This window comes from Ilyonectria robusta (genome assembly GCF_021365365.1).
Source record: "Ilyonectria robusta strain PMI_751 chromosome Unknown BGZ61scaffold_26, whole genome shotgun sequence".
NCBI classification, from domain to species: Eukaryota; Fungi; Ascomycota; class Sordariomycetes; order Hypocreales; family Nectriaceae; genus Ilyonectria; species Ilyonectria robusta.
The window spans coordinates 559,405-579,456 of NW_025764460.1; the positions used below are offsets into that span (position 1 = coordinate 559,405).

The window sequence follows — 20,052 nt, forward strand, 5'->3', positions numbered from 1 at the left end:
CATTGAAGGTTGTTCCGGGCCAACAGCGCTAAGCCTCACGATGGCTGATGCTATATCGGTGCCAACTAATATGCAGCCTTTTTTAAGATCATACAGCTGTCAATCGTAGCGCCATGCTGCCATCATTGACCTTGGTTTCCTGATTAACGGATGGTGCTCACTACGATGACCCTGCACGATGATGCAGGGATACCCCGAGAAGCACGAGCCCAAATTGCAACCAGGTGAGTAGTAACTTACTTATAGCATTAAAATAAGTCCGTATCGGAAGAAATGTTATTCCAATACATTTCTAGTAAATACATACTTGCTGCATATGTGAAAGGTGACGACTTGTTGGTATCATGGATCTCGTTTCCCACGGCCTTCGAGCAGTGAGCCATTTCGATCGTGGCTAAAACCCCACTGCATGTGCTTATATAGTAGCAACCAACGCGATTTATGCCTGATATTCTTAGTTCACCGGTTGCCACCGACAGATCATCACATCTCTGATCGTCAGCAGGGCCATAGCATCAATAATAGTGGGGAATCACGTTTGGATCAAAGAATGATGAGATCAAGAGTGATAAAAAGACGCCATTTCGTCAAGACAAGCAGTACACCTATTGTAAGCCTTCGTTTCAACAACATGCAAGCGTTGAAGTCATTACTACCGATATTTCACCCACGCAACCCAACTGGGTACCTCCAAACCTCAGGTTTTAGGTTGATGATGCACAGCAAGATTGGACCTTTGAGTCTGAGTCCTTTGACTTCTTTTATGTTTGTTATATGCAAGGCTCTATTGATGACTGGCCCAAATTGTGCAAGCAAATGTACAAGTTTCTGAAGCCAGATGGCGGTTCCAGTATGTAGAGCCTGAGATTGAGCTTCAAAGCGACAACCCCACGGTCAAAATCGATAAAGATGAGTAAGTCAAATCTCTTAAGGGCGCTTGGTTCTTATCCAAGCTTTCATATTTCCAAGCCAACTCATATGCACATGGTATCTTCAAGCAGTGGGCCCAATTGTTCTGCGATGTCGGAGATAAGATAGGTCGCAGCTTCAAAGTTGACGACGGCATCGTGAAACAATGCGTAAAAGATACAGTTCACTAGCCTTACCCATAAGAAGTTCAAGGTTACATACGGCACTTGGCCCAAGGACAAGGAGCTCAGGGATTTGGGCCAGTATACAGCGTTTTACGTAAGCCTCAGTTCAGATTGTTTCGCCGTTTATCCAATCGGCTAGATCTTGGGATGGAGTTTCGAGGAGGTGGAGGTTCTGGTCGCTAAGATGCGAGCTAATGTCCGACTCCTAAAGAGTCAATTCAATTATTGTCACGGTGCGGGTGTACAGTTTTTGAACTACCAATCCTAGACGAGTGACAGTGCTATAAATCCCTCATCATTCATTGTTAATTAATCATCCTTCCGGTCGTTCACACGATTACCATAGGTTCCACCGGAAACCCGTCAACACATCTGACACAACGCGCTCAGACAAGAAGATTAGTACTTCATACAACCCGCTAGTCGTAATAATATTGCTAAACTTGTTGATAAGGCTCATGGAACAAATATCAATAGTTGCCGCGAAACTTGCGTAGTCACCAGATTAACGGATTCAGTTGGATCGAGTTCAGCCGCCATTTGAGTTAAGTGTTACTATTCGCACACAGGTAGCAAGCTTCTTTACTAAAGAGCAGCTTGACTAAGATACCTATCTACCTTACATATCAGGTAGTTAAAGGCAGTACTATATATATTTGGTTTTTTTTGTAGTCTTACTTAATATTATTAGATAGATTAAAGCTATATAGTAATCTTAAATAATAAAAATAAATAATAAAAGCTATATCTAATACTAGAAGAAATAGTAGCTAAATAATAAGATTATTACCTATTAATCTCTACTTAAAGTTTTTATTTAATTTTTTTAATTTTAATTTTATTATTTATAATTAATAACTTTAAAATAATTATTTTATTTTAAGTAAAAAAAATATAAAAAAAATTAATATTTTTTATTATTAAAAAATTAAATTTTATTTAATATTTATTTTTTATTTTATAATAATTAATTTTAAATATAATAATTTTTATTTAAAAAATTCTTATTATTAGTAATTTATTATATTTATATTATATAAATAATATTTAATATAATTTTAAATTCTTTTAAAATTTAAAAAATAAAAAAATAAAAAATTTTAAATCTTTTTTAAAAAAAAATCTATTTAAATTATTATTATACTATTTATAATATCTAAATAAAAAATAATAAATTATATTAATTATTTTTAAATTTTTTTTATTTTTTTATAATAAAAATTAAATTAATAAATAAGAAAATTAAATTTTTAATAATAATTTTATTTTATAACGTATCTGATAAGCGAGCGCGCCAGACAAGCGAGCGCGCCATCCAGTTTTACACCTTAAATCACGATTTTTAAACTTTTTTAAAAATTTCAAACTATACGTAAAACAGCTAAGATTTTTAAAAAGAGCTATCTAATATAAAGACTATATAGAAAATAATTCCTAAAAATTCTACCCCTTAGGAACCTAGGCAGATTGGAAAAGTAGGTCCTTTTAGACCCACTTTTCATATCTATATAGGTTCTAGCTGCCTAGGATTTTTAAGGATTATTTTCTAAATAGATTTTAATATAACTAACTTATTTTTAAAATATTGGCTGTTTTAGGCTTAGTTTGAAATTTTAGAGGCTTTTTAAAAATCGTGATTTAAGGTGTAAAACTGGATGGCGCGCTCGCTTGTCTGGCGCGCTCGCTTATCAGATACGTTATATTTAAATAAAAATAGCTATATTTTATAACTTAATAAAAAATATTAATAATATTAATTTAAAGAGTTAAATCTTTCTCTAAGATATTACTAGAGCCTAATATAACTTCTAGTTCTAGAAGCTATTATATTATATTAGATTGGTATAGATACTAGCTATATAGGGTGCTAGCTAGAGGGGGGATTTAAATGACTTGGGTTATTATGGGCATTGGGGATCTCGGGGCGTTAGGTCGGGTCGTGGGAGTTTTTAGTGTATTCATTAAGGTTAGACTGGGTCGAAAAAGTTAGATAGGATTCCGGCAGAGAAGAAAAAAGCAGCTTGAAACCCAAAACTTGGGCCTTGGCAACTGTGACGTGCGCGCAACGAAAATACAGTAAATTCAAATACTAGGTTCCCTTATCGAGGGAGTACTATATATATATCTTTCTTAATTAAATTAAACTTAATAAATAAAAATTGATATTATTATAATAGAAAATAAATACTAAATATTAGTCTTTAGAAATATTATATTCTAAATTGCTTAAAGAAGATATTATATAATTATTTTTAGGATCAAGAATAAAGTTATATTTCCAAAGAGCCATAGGTATATATGCGAATAGCAAACTCTTTGATTTCTTCCAGAACTCCAGGTCCAAAAAAGGTCATAACCTGCGCCGTGCAGACCGTCCCTTGCCGAAATATATTCTTTCCATTCGCCATTCGAATTGGCAGAGGGCTTTCTCATATCTCAGTCTACCTTCGCCAATCAACTTGAGATTTTTTAGTGTTAGTGACAGGCTTTTCGCGCCTGGAAGCTCCCGCCGCGATCAGTCTCTCAACAATATCCATGTGACCGCCTGCACTAGCTACTTCAAGTGCACTTAGTCCTTCCTGTTCATCAGTAGCAAGATTAACCTCAGCTCCTGCCAGTAACAGCCTGTCAACGACATCCAGGTGGCCACATCCAGCAGCTGCTTGTAGCGGGCTCCGTCTATTTCCAGGATTTGGATCAGCTCCCACCTGTAGCAACCTCTCCACAATATCCAGATAGCCACCTTCAGCAGCTGATTGCAGTGGTGTCCATATTTCGCTAGGGTTCACATCAGCTCCTGCCTGTAGCAACCTCAACAATATCCAGGTGGCCACATCCAGCAGCTGCTTGCAGTGGGCTCTGTCCCTCTCCAGGGTTTACATGAGCTCCTGCCTGTAGTAACCTCTCCACAATATATAGGTGGCCGCTATTAGCAGCTATTTGTAGTGGGCTCCATCCATTTCCAAGGTTTGGATCAGCTCCTGCCTGTAGCAACCTCTCCACAATAACCAGGTTGCCACTGTCGGCAGCTTCTTGTAGTGGGCTCCCTCGATTTCCAAGATTTGGATCAGCTCCTGCCTGTAGTAACCTCTCAGCTCCTGCCTGTAGTAACCTCTCAGCTCCTGCCTGTAGTAACCTCTCAGCTCCTGCCTGTAGTAACCTCTCAGCTCCTGCCTGTAGTAACCTCTCAGCTCCTGCCTGTAGTAACCTCTCAGCAATATCCAGATGGCCACCTTTGGCAGCTGCATGCAGTGAGCTCTGCCCCAGGTTTACATCAGCTCCAGCCTGCAGCAGGATCTCAACAATATCCAGGTAGCCAGCATCAGCAGCTACCTCCAGTGCGGTGCGGGTATGTGGTCGAATCAAATGATTTACCTCAGCCCCCGCCTGTATCAGCCTCTCAACGAGATCCGGGTAGCCAAGCTTAGTGACTTGCACAAGTACATCGTTGAGGTCGTAAAAGCTGGTTTCAACTTCCAGTGCGATGTTGAGCATTGTAATGTCACCTTCTCTTACGGAGACTGACGTTATTTTCCTTTGCTTGACTGTTCCCTCTGTGGTAATCAGGCGGATTAGCGCATAGTGGCGTTCTTTGATGCTCTATTCTTCAACTTCACAGTCATCTAGGGTTAGCAAACCCGCTCCCCATGGACTCACGGCGAGGGCGTGCCCGTGAATTATCATTTGCTTCCATGTATGCCACATTTTGGAACTCTCCTTCTCGAAATTTCTTGTGTGGAAAATCCAGTGTATGGACGCGTATCTCAGGAAAGGGTTTGCGAGTTGGAGAGTCTCTATGGCAGTCACCGTCGCAAACTCGGATTTAGTCTGAGAGCTGGACTTTCCAAGCAGAGGGATGGCAGCGGTCGGCCTCCATCGACGTGGCAGGGTTGACCAAGCCATATTTACAGGCGTGATGGGTGGTAGTGGTTGATGTCGTCGAGCTAGGGCAGTCTTGAAGTCGTTGAAATTGAGATAGGTGACACATATCTCGCCAAGATGGTGGTCAGCTTCTTCAAGGTTGAAATGAAACTTGTCGAATTCGGGCTCAAAGACTGCTCCAGGAAGAATTGTAAGATAGTGTGATGCGCAAAACGAACAGATTTATGTTCTTCGTCAATCTCCACGAGATTTTCACACCAGGAATTAATAGACTGTATGTCATTGATGAACCGGTCTGGCTTCGAATAAGGCTGCCCGACCTCTATAAGGATAGCCTCGCGAAGCTCATCCAGGCATAAGGGTCGTTTCGCAGCAGCAATCCATGGAAAGGTTTGTTGCGCGAGCTTCGCTTTGCCTCGAGCACTTATTCGGGAAAGGCAGCGGTTAAAAGTGTCCGTCAAGTCCTTTGGAAGATCTTTGATGCAGTTTCGGATGTCATCATCGCAGTGTTGCATACAAATTTCATCAATCTGGAATATGACCCATAGAAACCTAGACAATAAGCATATTACAGGGAAACCAAGACATGGTTTACTTACATTCCCTCTGCACCCTCAATCAGTGCTTGCTTTACGTCATTGATGAGAGTTGGATCTCCGACAACGAGATCCTCTGTTTCCAACCGCTCTTGGAGTGTATCCTCAACGAAGGCTGCAATCTCGGACTGTCCAGACGGGCAGCCCATTGATATGTGCTCGATCACACGGAATGTCTTCGTTATTTCGCGATTGATGTTTTCTCGACTAGCCATAAAAACCTTGACTTTTGAGCTGCTGGAGATTAGAGAAGAGAGAACCTGTAAGATATCGCGGCGGTCATTTCTTTCACACTCATCCAGCCCATCAATAATGATATAGAATGTTCTTAGTGGCGCGATTCCCATCTGGAGGAGTTCAAGGACTTCTTCAGACTCAGTCGAAGAGCTCTGCCCCATACTTCCCAAAGCAGTCTCAATTTGTTCCGAGAGATCATTCGGCTCCAGGACTTGTCGTACAATCGATCTGAGAATTGTTTCTGCTCTTAGGGACTCCATTTCGTCAAACCGCGGGAAGAAGAATAAGACGAAGACATCCGAGGCACGCTTTGTTGTCAGAATATGGTCAATCACGCTCGCGCTATGTCTATATCAGTATACCCAAGAGGAACTCAGCGGGGGTCACTGACGTGAGGATCGTTTTACCAGATCCGACTATCCATTGTCAGAATATTCAGGCGACTCTGGGAGAGACGTACTCTTGCCGGAATACCAAAGTATGGGAGAGCCGGTGCCATTGATCCATCGATCAAATTCCGGTGTCTGGAATAGCCACTTCCCCGTCTCACTATGTCGTTTCCGGCGGCTTAGTTTGAGTGGTGTGAGATAATCATGTGTTGAGAGTGAGTCAAGCAACTCTTGTCTCCTTTTCCCTAGACTGACATCAGCAGTGCATCTAGTTCATTCCAGGCGCACTTACTCGCTCGTCGCTCATCCCGTTGTAAATGCCCCGAGAGTTTGTCGAGTTTATCATCCGCCCGTTTGAAGAACTTATTCAGCTCCCATCTACTACCGGCTGATTCTTTCCTTTCAATGTCCTGGAGTTTTTGGTCTTGACGATCAGCCTGTGCCTTGGCCAGACCCAGCTCATCTCGAACATCTTTACTGAGTCTTTGTATCGCGGCCACATCAGGCTTGAATTCCTGCTCAAATGACTCCCAGAGAGCTTTAAGGAGCTTCGTTGACCCTTTTGCCCAGTCAGGAATTATTGAGTCTCAAAACGTAGGCATTAAGCTTACACGGACGTCGGGCAGCCTCGACCACGTGCTTACAGCAATTGACAATGGACGCATGGAAGTTACTGAGCGATTTCTGAAGGCGCGCCGAGTTTGGATACAGTATCTGGTATTCTGCGAATCGTGGACAGAGGCGACCGAGGTCCATAAAAAGATCGGAAACGGCATCGTAGTAGGAAACGAAATTGGAGACGACCTGGTCGTTTTTAAGTACGTGAAACTCAAGTCAACAAGATATGAACTTACAAGCATTGTCAGCCTCACGCTTCCCCACACGAGAGCAGCGATCTCTGGATGTGACGAAACGTAGGTGTCGACGATGGTAGAGAAGTCTCGAACCGACTGAAGGACCGAATAGACCCGGCTGGCAAGACTGGGGCCCCTCCTCTTGCTAGTCTTGGCGTCAAGCTCAGCTGTGAACACAAGGACCGCATCGGCGTCCGGTACTGTTTTGATGGCTTGGAGCTCGCGACGCTGGTCAACGGTAAGAATGCCTTGGAAATCATTGATTGCGTCCTGCAATGTTTGCCCGGGCGTTGCCAGTACGAGGGCTGAGGAAGATGGTTGGCTTGGGGTCATCGTGCAAACGAAACGGCTGTGGTATGAAGCTGTGGTTGTTGGGCAAGCAAGAACTGGTCGAGATCGAAAATCAGGCTGCGCGAAGCCACAACGGCCCAGTCAGGCTGCATCACGTGGGAAACGGCATGCATGTGCCTCAATCGCTTCATTTGTGTCCATTCCTCTACAAGAAATACCAGCCGTCCTAAATTTCTGTGGTGCTCCATCTCAGACAACCCGCTTCCCAGCGAACTTAGGACTGACGGATGCTGGAATAGGTCGACCGTCAAAGTTCCTCTATAAGCTAATACCACGCTATTTTGGACCTGAAATATCAGGCACCAAGCTTCGTGTTCGGTCAATAGTTTCTCCACTACTTGGACGAACACTCGGGATCCATGACGTCAACTTTACCGAGGCGAATGTCTCATAAGCAACCAGAATCACAGCATGTCTGGCTCTCCCTCCACATTCTCCCCGCCCTTTTCCCCAGAATGAATCATGTTGATCCCGAAAGGAATCCGAAGGTGCATTAAGTTGGAATGCACAGCCAATAATTAGTTCGCTCCTGTTAAGGTCTGTGGGTACCTACAATCATGCCCCGTAGATTGCCACTCTCTCTCCTAAAAACATCTTTCCTCCACTGAGTGCACGCGGCGCGACCTTCTCCACGAACCAACTTCCAACTCCCACCATGGCCAACACCGACCCCGTTGCCAGTGACAAGGATGCAGAAGAAAAGGCCAAGCCGCGGACCAGGATGCGCAAGCGAGCAAGGAAGGCTTGCCTGTCTTGTCGCTCCCGAAAGGTCCGCTGCGACGTGTCTCAACGCGGCCGCCCATGCATGAACTGCTACCTCGACAATGACACTTGCGTTGTCACGGGCAGAGCATCCAAATTGTAAGCATCACAATCCAATCACTGGACGTGTTCTAATTGTCAATCAAGTGCCCTGCTTGATCCCAGAGACAGTGTCCAGGCATCATATCCCCCGTATGCGGCGATCGACCAACAATCCGACGAAGCCCACGAAGGCTCAAGTGCCGGCCCAAGTGTCCCAGGACCTGTACTGAACAATCAGATTCATGGCACCCAAGAACCACGAATTATCGACGAAGAACGACCCGAACACAATGACGACACCATCCACCATGATATCACAGACGGCATGCGCCCGGACCCGACGAGTCGACCGGAGAATGCCGTCCCGGTCGGAGGCGGAGTGGCGAATCCCACTGGTAATTAGCCCGGTCTTGCCATCGGTCTTGTCGCGATCTCACTAACACACGCAGCTTCACAATACGTTCAACCCGAACCCCTGACCTGGCTGAACAGCCTCACGAGCAAAGCCGATTCCCAGCCCAAGGCGAATACTGGATCAAACTCCGAAGTCGTCCACTGCTTCTACCCGTTCCTCGCCGTCTCGAATCTCCACAATGTCCCCCATCAAGACGTCAATTTCCTGGAGCTCCAGGGCTGTCTACGAGTGCCGATCCGACCACTTCTGGACGATTTCATGCGGCAATACTTTCTCCACGTCCACCCGATACTACCCTTGATCAATGAAGGCGATTTTTGGGACATGTACTGTCATGAGGTGGACGAGATACCTACCGGACGCATCTCGTTGCTGGTGTTTCAGGCAATACTCTTCGCGTCCTGCAATTTTGTCTCCCCTTCGACCATGGAAGCACTTGCCTATGCGACTATTCGAGAGATGAGGGCATCATTTCAGCGACGCGCCAAACTTCTGTTCGATATGGGAACAGAAACCTCAGACCTGGCTCTCTCCCAAGCGGCTGTCCTCCTCTCCTACACCTCTCTCTCATCCGCCAAGAAAGTCAACACATCGTGGCTAAGTTTAGCCATCAACTACGCAAAGAGCGCCGATGCGCATCTCTATGCAGCAATGCCTGCTTCACATTGCTCCAAGCAACAGGCGATATTACGAAGGCTCTGGTGGTGCTGTGTCCTCCGAGATCACTCCGTTGGGCTTCTCATGAGACGGCCTATCCAAATCACAATGGATCAATTCGACTACAACGCATCTCCTCTTGGAGTTGCAGACCTTGACGACGAGTTTCAACGGTCCAGGGTCTACAATCCAGAAACCAAGAAGGCACTGGCCGAAGTTTTTGCCCAGTCCATTCAGCTCAATGTTGTCGTCACTGACATTCTGATGCTATGCTTTCCGCTGCAAGGCTGGAACCAAGCAGCAAAGTCCGATAATGCGGCCCGTTCCATGCAATGCAAGCGCGCATTGAATGGATGGTATGAGCAGGCAACCTTGAGGCTCGCCATTGTTCCAGGCGACAATGGCCCACGGAGCCTTCTTGACGACGAAAACAGCCACGAATCTATCACGCTGTACAGAAATCTGATGCTGATGCACTACTACACTTCACAAATTGCCTTGTGTCACCACGAAGTTCTTTCTCTCGAGACTCTTCAAGGAGGGGTTAGAAACACCATGACCAAAGACATGTCGGTCATCTTGGACAATCAGCGCGAGCTACAAGCCGCCTCCAGGTCACTCATCGAGTGTCACAAGCAACTAGTCGGCCTCAACCTTGCACGCTGGCTTCCCCTGCCAGCAATTGGCTGCACCTTGCTTCCTCTGATTCTCAACATTTTGGATATCAAATTATCGGCACCATTGCCAAAGCCCGGATCCAACCCAAACCCGGCTCACAAACAGCGTGAGCTCAACACTCTCATTGAGGTCATGAAGACGTACCAACCCCAATATGACGGGGTAGATTGGGTCAGCGAAATTGTGCGACACGTTGTCAACCTTGCCCAGCTCGACAACCTTAGCCCTCATCATCAAAAGTCTACTATTGATTGGACACATATTTTTGCTCTCCAACCCAGCTCGTATCTGCGGTTGGCACTGGCGCTTGACCTTGGTCTCAGCAAAGGACGAATACCGCAAGACAAGGACTTTCCTATGAGCCTCAGAGGGATTTTCGCTGTCGGCATTAGCCCCATCAAGGAGTTAGTCCAGCCTAGGTTTCCAATCTATCACATCAGCAGTAACCAGATGAATCCTAATTTCTACCGAGGAATCGACGTCCCTGGAGTGTATGGTATGGAGCCGACTCAGAGAATGCGCCTTCCTTTCAACCCCGAAACAGACCAAATAAACCAACCACATCAAATTGTACAAACCGCTCAGGATAATTTTTATGTACACTGGCCCTCAATGGAGTTCCAAGATACGGACATGTCCATGTCAGACGAAATTGGTGATCTTGTGGCTGGTCCGGACGAGATATTCTCACTGGGAGAATCACGAGAGGCAGATGAGTTGGGAGAAACCGACACAGATGGAGGGTCATCACACACTTCAAAAGAATGCGTCAGCGGCAACTGCCATGGCGGTTTTCAAGGCAAAATAGATCCAGGAGTTTTGATAGATGGAACACAGGACGGGAACTTGGGAGTGATTTAGGCGTTCATGTCTTGATTAGACGATGCGATCTTTACGTATTATTATATTACCGGGGGAACAGATACGAGTAACGAAATAAATGCGATAATACTTTTATTCAAAGGTCATCTTTCTGAACTCTTCCATGGTTTTCTAAGCCTGTCTATTCATTTCAAGCATCCGTCGTCCTTGCACTCCGGTCTCTGGTATAAATCCCGGGCTGGTCGCATCAGTGACACAACCTTGAGTTGGGTTAATTGATGATGCTTCTCCTGACTAAGGCCCATCGTCTATCGTGGATCTAGTTAGTTGTGACCATGGGTACCCAAGCCGAATTGCGAGGTGCCCATGGGTACCCATTTGATAACTTTCTACCTGAAGATAAGAAAAATCACCCTTTATTAAATGTCAAGTCACCCAAAGATGCCTCAACAAATAAGTAAATTAAATTATTTTATTTTTATTTTAAAGATATTTATCTCGCTCGTTATTTGAGGTGGATTCTTGATTGTTGTTTTTCGCCTCCTGGCGGGATGTCTTCCTGATAAAGCAATTTCATTTATGACCGTCTAGTAAAAACAAGCGGGCATTCGTCCTAAAATTAATTAGTACACGCTTCACATCACCTCATACTGAACGCAATCATGAACATACCATAGGGAATAGCGTGGCAAAAACTCGAATCTCCTCGGAACGGCTCGTAGCGTGGTGCACCCAATCCACTTCCAACGCAGCCTTGCCAATCATGGCTGCCATCGTAAGTGGCACATACGTTCGTGCAAGACAATCGTGTGCGCCAGAGCCGAAAACGAGCCAGTTCTTGGTCTTCGTCTCGGCATCACCGGTGATCCACCGGTCTGGGTCGAAAACATCGGGGTTCGGGTACGCCTCCGGATCGTGGAGAGCGGGATAGCAGGACGGGATAACCATGGCACCCTTTGGAACGGTATAGTTTGGTGTGACTGGAAATGGCTTGGTGGTTTGGTATGGCACAAAGATGACTGGTGGACGATGGCGCAAAATCTCCTTTACCACCGCGTTGGTGTAAGTGAGCGACTCCATCATGGGCAGCTCGAACGGACGGTTCTTGTCACCACCACGCGCAGCAAGGTTCTCTTCTCGGAGACGATCAAGGACATCGGGTCTCTGGGCAAGAACTTGGAAAAGCCAGGTGGTAGAACTGCTGGATGCATCCTGAGACGCAAAGAGAAACGTGAACAGGGTCTTGCCAATCTCCTCATTTGTGAATTCACGAATGAGATTACTCGGCTTCTCTACTCCCACCTCCCCAGCTTCGATTCTTTCTCGGTACTTCTTGGACTCCATCATGTGTTGAACCCACTGGTCGACGATGCAGGTTGGCTCAGCGCCAGAGGCCATGTTGGCCTTGCATGCGGCAGCACACTTTGTGAATTCGGCTTGGACGGCATCTGCGATGCGTTTTCCATGCCAGCACTTGGTGAATGGGACATAGATGGAAAAGGGAACGTTGACAAGTTCGAGAGCGGCCGTGACGAGGTAGAAATCGTCGGCGATTTTCTTGACAGCGTCCTGGGAGATGTAATCGCCGAAGAATGTCCGGCACGACAAGGCGCAGTTGATCTCTCTGAAGAAACCCATAAATGGCATGGGCTTTCCTCCGTTGGCTTCGCTAGCGGCGACGAACTTGTCGAAATAATCAGCATAGACCTTCTCCTGAACAGGTAGGTAGGTGCTGAGAGCTTTGTTTGTGAAGAGACCAGTCAATCCTCTGCGGTACTCGGTATGGGCCTTGCCCATGAGGAACACCCATGCAGATGAGCCCATAATTTCGGTCGCGATCGGTACAATACATGGCTTGGCGTATGTCGGCGATCTGAAGACTTTGTGTGCGAGGTCACGGTCGGAAGCTAGAACAACAAATCTACAACGAGTCAGAATGGATGGTGTAGATATAGAGACAACCTACTTGTGGAATACAGAAACGCAGCTGAGGGGACCGCTAGCCCATTGAGCGAGATACTCTTCGAAATTTGGGTGGAGGGCTTGGATAAAAGGCCCCATGAACGGAATTTTGAACCTGGGACCAGCTATTGATCCCTTCCGTACAATGTAAAGAACTTGAAGTGTCAGCAAGTTAAAGCAATTCCAGATCGCCGCGGCATACCTTGATCGTAGACAATAAGCATGAACAAGACTGTGACGAATAACTGGAAGCCACTCAGGTCTGCAAGATAGCTGGCCAGGAGGCCATTGCCCTGGCTGGTAGTGCCATGCTGTCCGAGATTGGTTCCGTTCTCAACGGAGGGCATAATACTGCCTTCAATAACTGTAGCCATGGTTTTCAGCTCATACAAGAAGGTACGTCTTCTGAAATCGAGGAATACCTGGACGGCGAGACCTTTATACGATGGAAGATTACAATGCGTATTCGTACCGTCCGACGGCTTGACGGGTCAGCCACTATAATGGGCCGTAACTGTGGTCAGATGGGATATCTGACACTCGCCGGTATTGCCCGGCGGAGAGTGGTTGGAACAAGGACATATCATTGGATCACATTCGTCCCCAATGTGTTGAACTCGATTAATAACAGAGACGTACTCGGCAGGCGTAGCCGATTCTGTACTAGACTCCGATGGAGACAAGGGGGAATCTATCGCGCTATCTCGGAGACCCATAACTACTGCGGAGTCTAGTCCTATATAGGTCTAGACTCCGAATCACGATCAGGCGATTCGAGCTGCAAGCAATGTCAGACAACAGGAACACCACGTATCGTTGTAGCGAAGCTTAATAATTTCTTTAATTAGGATTGTGAAAAGACGTGAGTCTTGCTAGGCTTATGTCATCATGACGTGAGGATTTCTTCCCACCCTTGCCGAAAGACCTCATCCCGCCGTGTTCTCATCCAGAGTATGCTCTCCAGACGGACGAGAATATCCTCCCAAGAGTGCAAACCGACGCTAGTCGCAGCCGATCCAGCCAGTTCTTTAAAGCATTGGTGGTCCATTGTGCCAATCGTAGCTGCCATACCAATGGATAGAACCCAGATCCCTAATGGGCCGTAAATGTAGTCCGTCCCAGCCAAGGTCGTCAGATGACTCTTGAGTTGGAAAACGATGACACTCGCTAGTGCCGCGTGGGAATAATATGTCGTTCCGTGAATCACCAGCATGTATAGTGTCATCGCATACCGAAGGCATTCTGAAATGGCTGCTCGCTTGGGCATGGCAGGTGAAAGCGGAGGCAACAGGAGCAGCTTATGGACGACGAAGCATGTTAGATCGTGGAGCTCGGTGGTTGTTAAGCGTGAAAGCTGTGGTTGGTGAAGAATGTTGCGAAGCCGGATTAAAATGTCGAGAACAGCAGGGTCAATGTCGAGGTCATCGAAAATCTTTTCCGAAGGCGTCGAGGCCAGCTGCCATTGCAGTATTGGGCCAATTCCATTTCCAAAGCCAAAGTCGTCTTGGGTCTGGAACTGCGGAGTTCCTGTAACCAACATGGATACCCTAGATATGTTTAGCACTTGATATTGCACTTCAGGTCGAAGTCTTACCAGGAAACCATTCTCGCGGTAAGTGGGCTTGTGCTCTTCAGGTCGTTGATTCCGCCCCTGACACTGACCATTCGTTTTACGCCATCGATGTGCATTCCGCTAGCCTCAATATTTCCCTTGCCATGCTACATATAGTCGATTAGTAATGTAAATGACAGTCGGGATGAGACTCACCTCAATTGCTGCCAAAGTAACGACAGAATTTAAAGTCTCATCATGAAACGCCTCTGATGAATCCTCAATTTTTCGTCTCACCAGAGCCACCGAGTCCATCATGAGCATTTCTGAAAGTGGAAATCCTTTCTGAGCCCTCAATTCCTCATCCAAGGACGCCGTCTGTAATGAGACGTGGAACAATGCGGGGTCCGCGAGGCAAAGAGGCCACCACGAGACGACAAATGGATTTGACTCCATACTGAGGTCCAAAGGGTAGTACTGGAAAGCTATACTGGAAAGAACTAGGCAAGTTAGTCATTTTCCGAGAATTTTTATTAATGGAGCAAGAGCAATTACAATGGTAGATCAGACGTTGAACATGTACCCGAGGAAGCCTCGTGGGTGGATATGAATCAAAAGGATCGAAAGAGGCATCTGTTGTGTTCAACACCCATGTCGAGCTCTCGGAATGCACCGGCGCGCTCCTCCTCTCCCTCAAAGTTAAAGAGGTCACTTCCTCATTGTCTCTAACAGCAAGCGTACTATTTCCAGACGTTTCCGGCGACGAGGTCAGGGGCTCGTTAGTGTAAACGCAATTTGTCTTTCTCTTGATGCATCGAGAGCACCTGGGAGTTCGAAGGTCACACCCATGCTTCGCCTTGGCACAGGCGTCACAGGACCTACGAAGGGTCGCGCGCATTTCCGATAGCAAAGATGGTCCAATTGTACGTAAATCGCATTGATGCTTGTAAGAAAGAGATGTTGCTGAGATGCTAGGGATGCGAGATGGCGCGAGTGTTAAGTGGGGTATGCTGATAAAAAGAACAAGCTCGTTTACGAATACGCTCCAATGTGGCACCCGCTTAGACACACCTCGGACTCTTGGCGGACTTTTGCTGGTGACCGGCTTTAAGCCGGATTACCAAAGTGCGACCCTTTATCGATAGCTCTGCTGCGGCTGGAACAATAGTCGGACCAGAAACAGCAAGGATGCGCCGCGGCCAAGGCACTTTCTGAAAAATTTATAGGGCATCCCGTAGTGGTTATAGAGCATCCCCGTAGCGCATATAGCACCTTCTGTAGCACCCACAAGGAACATTCAATAGCAGCCAGGACACTCTCAACAACCATGGATAATACCCAGCACAGTTACCTTTAGACATAAGAGTATAATGAAAGCACGCTGTTGCTGTTTTTTGCAGTAACAAAACCTCGAAACACTTCCCAGTCTGTTGTAATACTGACAAAGCAAGCACGAACATGGCAGCGCAGGTGCAGCTACTTTTATTCCTTGAGAAATGATTTAGCTTGCGGTATCGGCTTATTAGTCACAATATATTACGTAGATAAGTTGTTATTAAATAGTCGATCGTTGGGACCCCCTTACAATGCTATCGCGGATCGGAGAGGAGTAGAAACGTGAATCGGCGTGATGTGGATTCCGATCCCGGCGGCACCGGATAACAGTCACAGCCAGAACAATTGACTGCACGTTTAGCCCACATAAGTTTCTGATATCTCCACTGGACTCAATAATATTGGTTCTACAAATACTGGGACGTTGATAAGCATCGGGCAAAGCCGTCATTCAGTGGGTTACTAGTGCGGACTGCGGTCCACTCGGAGAACTTCTTACTCCGATCCCAGCCTTGACTCACATGTTACGCCGCACTCCGATTTAGCCGATTCTCGAGTTGCAAGTAGACATCGTTCGCTATATAACAAACCCATTTAAGTCATCTCAGACACGCTCACATCTTAGCAAACATCTAGAGTCATCACATTTCTTCTTTGAACCATGTCACCTTCTGCATCCGATGTCCCCGATTCGGTTGGGAAGACTTCGGTTGGGAAAGATGCCAATGTCAAGCGTCTTCAACCACACCGCTCCGATGTCAACCCTTCCCAATGGGGTGTGGCTGCTCTGGCTGTGAGTGAACCGTTCAAGACGCAAAATCACAAGCATAAGCCCGCGGCTCTAAGATGGGATCGTAAGTTGAAGTTTAACCTAACACGCATGGCTACTAATTATCGTAGATCGACTTAGCACTGAGTCGGCCAGTCGCGAGGGATGCACCCTTAAAGCTGCCTTCAAGCATCTCCAGAAGCCGGGTATCATCTCCCTGGGAGGCGGCATACCACTCAGCGAGTATATTCCATTCGAGTCTTTAGGGCATTCAGTGGTGCCGTTAGACAACAGCGAAGGTGCTGCGAAACCCGTCGAGTTGCATTCCAACAAGGGTGACATGTCTTCTGGCAAAAGCATCTATGACCTCACAGTAGCATTAAACTACTGCCAAGGAAGCGGCTCTGCGCAGTTGCTCCGCTGGATCACTGAACATGCAGAGCTAGTCCACAATCCCCCGTATGCAGACTGGCAGTGCAGCATGAGTATCGGCAATACCTCCGCACTCGACATTGCTTTGCGAATGTTTGCAGAGCGGGGGGACTACGTCTTGTCCGATGACTACACATTTTCATCCGCAGTTGAGACTGCTTTGCCAATGGGAGTTCGCTTCATGGGCGTGAAAATGGATGCCGAAGGCTTGATCCCTCAGAGTCTTCATGACACGCTCCAGAACTGGGATCCTGCTGCTCACGGTGGCTCAAGGAAACCATTCCTGCTCTACACTGTTCCAACAGGCCAGAATCCTACAGGCGCTACTCAAAGTCTGCAACGTCGCAAAGACATCTATCGCGTGGCCCAAAAACATGATTTGATCATTTTGGAAGATGATCCATACTACTACATCCAAATGGATAAGTTTGCTTCCGCCGAAAATTCTCAAATCGAAACCAGATTCAACTCACCGGAATCATTGCTTGGAATGTTAATTCCCACCTACCTCAGCATCGATACAGATGGGCGAGTTGTTCGTATGGATTCTTTCAGCAAGGTCGTCAGTCCTGGACTCCGTGTCGGATGGGTGACTGCCTCGGAGCAAATCATCGAGCGATACAAAATTCATGCCGATGTTTCAACGCAAGGCCCCAGTGGTTTCAGCCAACTGGCACTCTTCAAATTGCTAGACGAACATTGGGGTCATTCTGGTTTTCTGCAATGGCTATTGCATATCCGTCAAGAATATTCCGCTCGCCGAACCTTTCTTGCTAATGCTTGCGATCGCCACTTGCCAAAGGATATAGTTAGCTGGAATGTGGCAGAAGCGGGCATGTTTGTAAGTGCACCTACCCTATATAGTCCTGGGCTCGCGATCTAACCCTTCTTTAGCAATGGCTAAAAGTAGATTGGCGAAAACACCCCGATGCAGAAACAAAATCTGCGGCGGAAATTGAGGAGGAAATATGGCTTGAAAGCATTGGGGAGGGAGTACTCGTTGCTCGGGGAAGCTGGTTTGAAGCAACCGCGAACAAGGAGTATCCTGACGTTTTCTACAGAATTACGTTTGCAGCCGCCCCATTAGATAAGATTGAGGAGGCAGTTACACGTTTGGGAGAGGCTTTGAAAAGGTCATTTAAGTTGGAGTAAAGCACGTCAACGACATACACATTGCAGGATACTAAAGATAGGACTCAGGATAGAGAATACTAAAAGCTTTGGACTTAGTACATCACCTGCTAATAATTGACATCCGTGCAAATCATGATATGTGCATAAATATGTTTACAGTTGTACATGGTAATTGCCTACTTAGCTGCCATGTCAACGTTTTAGTTGGATAGCAGTCCTGTTTTAGCCGGACAAATAGGATAATTAGCAATTATAGTTCCGGGTGTTTAATGCACGAAGGAGTAATTCATGCAGGAACCACGGCCGGTCTCCGTTTAATAACTCCGCTCGCCCGTTTCAACCACGGAGCCAGTTGCCCGTTCGGGCGGTTCCCAATTGGCATAACAAGCCACCACAATTAGACTTGATCATCAGCTGTTCATTGGGCCCTCACCTCAGTCACTCGATAATTTGGAGCATCCTAATTGTACACCGTACATGTCATATTGAGGTGGTTTCTTTTGTAACCAAACGCCGTTAAGAAACCATGCAAATATCTACATCTTTGACATAGTGTACAGACTATTCATCCCAGATAGTAGCTACAACAGCGCCAGTAAGGGTCACTTGACCGAGCTTGCCACCATCTTCCTCGAGGATAATCTTGCCAGATTTGATATCACGCTTCCAGATGACCACCGTCCTGTTGTTTTGGTGACCCACGGCAATCATGTCGCCATTTTTGTTGAAAGAAAACTGGCGCGGGGACCAACCACCTGAAGGAGCAAGCTGCACGAGTTTCAGAGTACCGTCGCTGTTGATACGGAAAGTAGACAGTGTGTCTGAAGGTCCAGATCCCAGGATTGGCGAGTCGCGGAATGACTTCTCACGGTTCGACACAACGAGGAATCGCTTATCGGGCTATAAGCATGTCAGTAATTTGATCTAATTACCACGAGTTTTATTCGGCATCCTTACGCTCAATGCAATCTCGCTGGTGGGAGCCTGTGTTGCAGGCAGACTGGCGTCAATGGCGGGAATCTCAAACACCTTCTTGAATGACAGACCAGTTTCCGTGTACTTCACGCGGTAAGAGTACACCTTTTGGCTCAGCTCTCCGTTGAAGAAGAAATAGACCTTGCCGTTTTTCATGGTGTGGAAAACGCCGTGACGCGGGCCGGTTCCAGGCTCGGTGACCAGTCCGTCCACCTCAGTGATGGGGGCAACGGTATCCTCATCGTAGGTGTACACCCGACCAAGGTCACCACCAAGGTCCATGAGAACCACATACTTATTCGTAGGGTCCACAATAACGTCGTGAAGATAACTCCGGTCTTGGCGAGACGCAACTGGCCCAGTCTGGTTCAGCGTGGGGAAGAATTGCTGCAAGGGCCCGGTTCCAGGCAAATCTCCGTTCTCGCCTAGAGCGTAGACGGCAGCTGCGCTTCGGTTGCTGTGGAGGGTCAGTTTCCTTGTATTCAAAAAGTCCCTCCAATGAAGCTGGTTACTTACTATGAAGCACTCACACACGCCTTTGCTCCTGTGTCGGTAGTGATTATTCCACCAGCAACGCCGCTTAAGGGCGCATCCACGCGGTCCAAACGGGCAAGAGCTCCATCTCCGTCGATGGAGAAGGAGTTAAGCGAGCCTGAAGTGGACGAGCTGCCACCGCGATCCAGACAGTAGAGGATATGGCTGGTCTTGTCGATGCCCAGCCATGCAGGGTTAACCTCACACTCAGCTGATTTGGAAGTGACGGCGAGAGTGTAGTTTTTGCCGGATCCAGTCAAGGCAAGAGTCGTCACATTGCCGCCTGAGTCGGCTGCGAAAAGAGTCACGGCGCTGCAGGAGCTGGCGCAAAGACCCAAGCCCGCGAAGAGGTTCAGACCATTTCGACGCATTGTAGAGGCGATGAGTGAGTCTCACGTGGGGGTGTTGATATGCAAGTCGTTGTATGCGGAGTGGAAGTCTCAGGTCCGGCCACCAAATAAACCCACAAAGATAACCGGAAAGCGGAGATGCAGTGCCTTGAGATTCCATCAATGCGTGAGGGCCAAGACCAATTGATATACCCTTTTCCTTCACCTGTGTGTTACATTGCGGAAAAGTG

At 46.8% G+C, this 20,052-nt stretch overlaps 6 protein-coding genes across 6 annotated transcripts; 2 read left to right on the forward strand and 4 right to left on the reverse strand.

The window, feature by feature from the left end:
• Positions 1 to 3,535: 3,535 nt before the first annotated feature.
• On the reverse strand, positions 3,536 to 7,385 carry BGZ61DRAFT_498355 (uncharacterized protein; the record flags this gene model as incomplete). The annotated part of the gene is made up of 11 exons (XM_046251270.1): positions 3,536 to 3,802; positions 3,906 to 3,986; positions 4,368 to 4,684; positions 4,733 to 5,126; positions 5,195 to 5,528; positions 5,576 to 6,151; positions 6,201 to 6,225; positions 6,270 to 6,443; positions 6,491 to 6,757; positions 6,810 to 7,002; positions 7,053 to 7,385. The coding sequence occupies 11 exons, from the start codon at positions 7,383 to 7,385 to the stop codon at positions 3,536 to 3,538; spliced, it is 2,961 nt and encodes a 986-aa protein (XP_046098241.1).
• A 456-nt stretch (positions 7,386 to 7,841) lies between these two features.
• On the forward strand, positions 7,842 to 10,920 carry BGZ61DRAFT_522190 (fungal-specific transcription factor domain-containing protein). The gene is made up of 3 exons (XM_046252537.1): positions 7,842 to 8,264; positions 8,313 to 8,602; positions 8,657 to 10,920. The coding sequence occupies exons 1-3, from the start codon at positions 8,059 to 8,061 to the stop codon at positions 10,816 to 10,818; spliced, it is 2,658 nt and encodes an 885-aa protein (XP_046098242.1). The 5' UTR covers positions 7,842 to 8,058; the 3' UTR covers positions 10,819 to 10,920.
• A 35-nt stretch (positions 10,921 to 10,955) lies between these two features.
• Positions 10,956 to 13,295, reverse strand: BGZ61DRAFT_461246 (cytochrome P450). Its single transcript, XM_046247119.1, has 4 exons — positions 12,944 to 13,295; positions 12,746 to 12,896; positions 11,452 to 12,700; positions 10,956 to 11,392 (listed from the first exon to the last, which is right to left on the reverse strand). The coding sequence occupies exons 1-4, from the start codon at positions 13,113 to 13,115 to the stop codon at positions 11,357 to 11,359; spliced, it is 1,608 nt and encodes a 535-aa protein (XP_046098243.1). The 5' UTR covers positions 13,116 to 13,295; the 3' UTR covers positions 10,956 to 11,356.
• A 274-nt stretch (positions 13,296 to 13,569) lies between these two features.
• BGZ61DRAFT_461250 (uncharacterized protein) lies at positions 13,570 to 15,278 on the reverse strand. The gene is made up of 4 exons (XM_046247120.1): positions 14,849 to 15,278; positions 14,510 to 14,793; positions 14,336 to 14,460; positions 13,570 to 14,288 (listed from the first exon to the last, which is right to left on the reverse strand). The coding sequence occupies exons 1-4, from the start codon at positions 15,189 to 15,191 to the stop codon at positions 13,628 to 13,630; spliced, it is 1,413 nt and encodes a 470-aa protein (XP_046098244.1). The 5' UTR covers positions 15,192 to 15,278; the 3' UTR covers positions 13,570 to 13,627.
• Positions 15,279 to 16,077: 799 nt separating this feature from the next.
• BGZ61DRAFT_461253 (pyridoxal phosphate-dependent transferase) lies at positions 16,078 to 18,061 on the forward strand. The gene is made up of 3 exons (XM_046247121.1): positions 16,078 to 16,482; positions 16,529 to 17,670; positions 17,724 to 18,061. Exons 1-3 carry the CDS (start codon positions 16,290 to 16,292, stop codon positions 17,979 to 17,981), a joined length of 1,593 nt encoding a protein of 530 aa, XP_046098245.1. The 5' UTR covers positions 16,078 to 16,289; the 3' UTR covers positions 17,982 to 18,061.
• Positions 18,062 to 18,434: 373 nt separating this feature from the next.
• On the reverse strand, positions 18,435 to 19,843 carry BGZ61DRAFT_430182 (Lactonase, 7-bladed beta-propeller-domain-containing protein; the record flags this gene model as incomplete). Its single annotated transcript, XM_046243804.1, has 3 exons — positions 18,435 to 18,863; positions 18,921 to 19,395; positions 19,455 to 19,843. The coding sequence occupies 3 exons, from the start codon at positions 19,841 to 19,843 to the stop codon at positions 18,525 to 18,527; spliced, it is 1,203 nt and encodes a 400-aa protein (XP_046098246.1). The 3' UTR covers positions 18,435 to 18,524.
• Positions 19,844 to 20,052: the final 209 nt, after the last annotated feature.

Coding starts and splice junctions, on each gene's coding strand:
- BGZ61DRAFT_522190 (XM_046252537.1), top strand. CDS start 8,059: ATGGCCAACACCGACCCCGTTGCCAGTGACAAGGATGCAGAAGAAAAG. Junction 8,265..8,312: donor ACGGGCAGAGCATCCAAATT/GTAAGCATCACA, acceptor TTGTCAATCAAG/TGCCCTGCTTGATCCCAGAG. Junction 8,603..8,656: donor CGGAGTGGCGAATCCCACTG/GTAATTAGCCCG, acceptor TAACACACGCAG/CTTCACAATACGTTCAACCC.
- BGZ61DRAFT_461246 (XM_046247119.1), bottom strand. CDS start 13,115: ATGGCTACAGTTATTGAAGGCAGTATTATGCCCTCCGTTGAGAACGGA. Junction 12,897..12,943: donor GCTTATTGTCTACGATCAAG/GTATGCCGCGGC, acceptor TGACACTTCAAG/TTCTTTACATTGTACGGAAG. Junction 12,701..12,745: donor TGCGTTTCTGTATTCCACAA/GTAGGTTGTCTC, acceptor GACTCGTTGTAG/ATTTGTTGTTCTAGCTTCCG.
- BGZ61DRAFT_461250 (XM_046247120.1), bottom strand. CDS start 15,191: ATGCGCGCGACCCTTCGTAGGTCCTGTGACGCCTGTGCCAAGGCGAAG. Junction 14,461..14,509: donor TTACTTTGGCAGCAATTGAG/GTGAGTCTCATC, acceptor GACTATATGTAG/CATGGCAAGGGAAATATTGA. Junction 14,289..14,335: donor ACCGCGAGAATGGTTTCCTG/GTAAGACTTCGA, acceptor AAACATATCTAG/GGTATCCATGTTGGTTACAG.
- BGZ61DRAFT_461253 (XM_046247121.1), top strand. CDS start 16,290: ATGTCACCTTCTGCATCCGATGTCCCCGATTCGGTTGGGAAGACTTCG. Junction 16,483..16,528: donor CGCGGCTCTAAGATGGGATC/GTAAGTTGAAGT, acceptor TAATTATCGTAG/ATCGACTTAGCACTGAGTCG. Junction 17,671..17,723: donor TGGCAGAAGCGGGCATGTTT/GTAAGTGCACCT, acceptor ACCCTTCTTTAG/CAATGGCTAAAAGTAGATTG.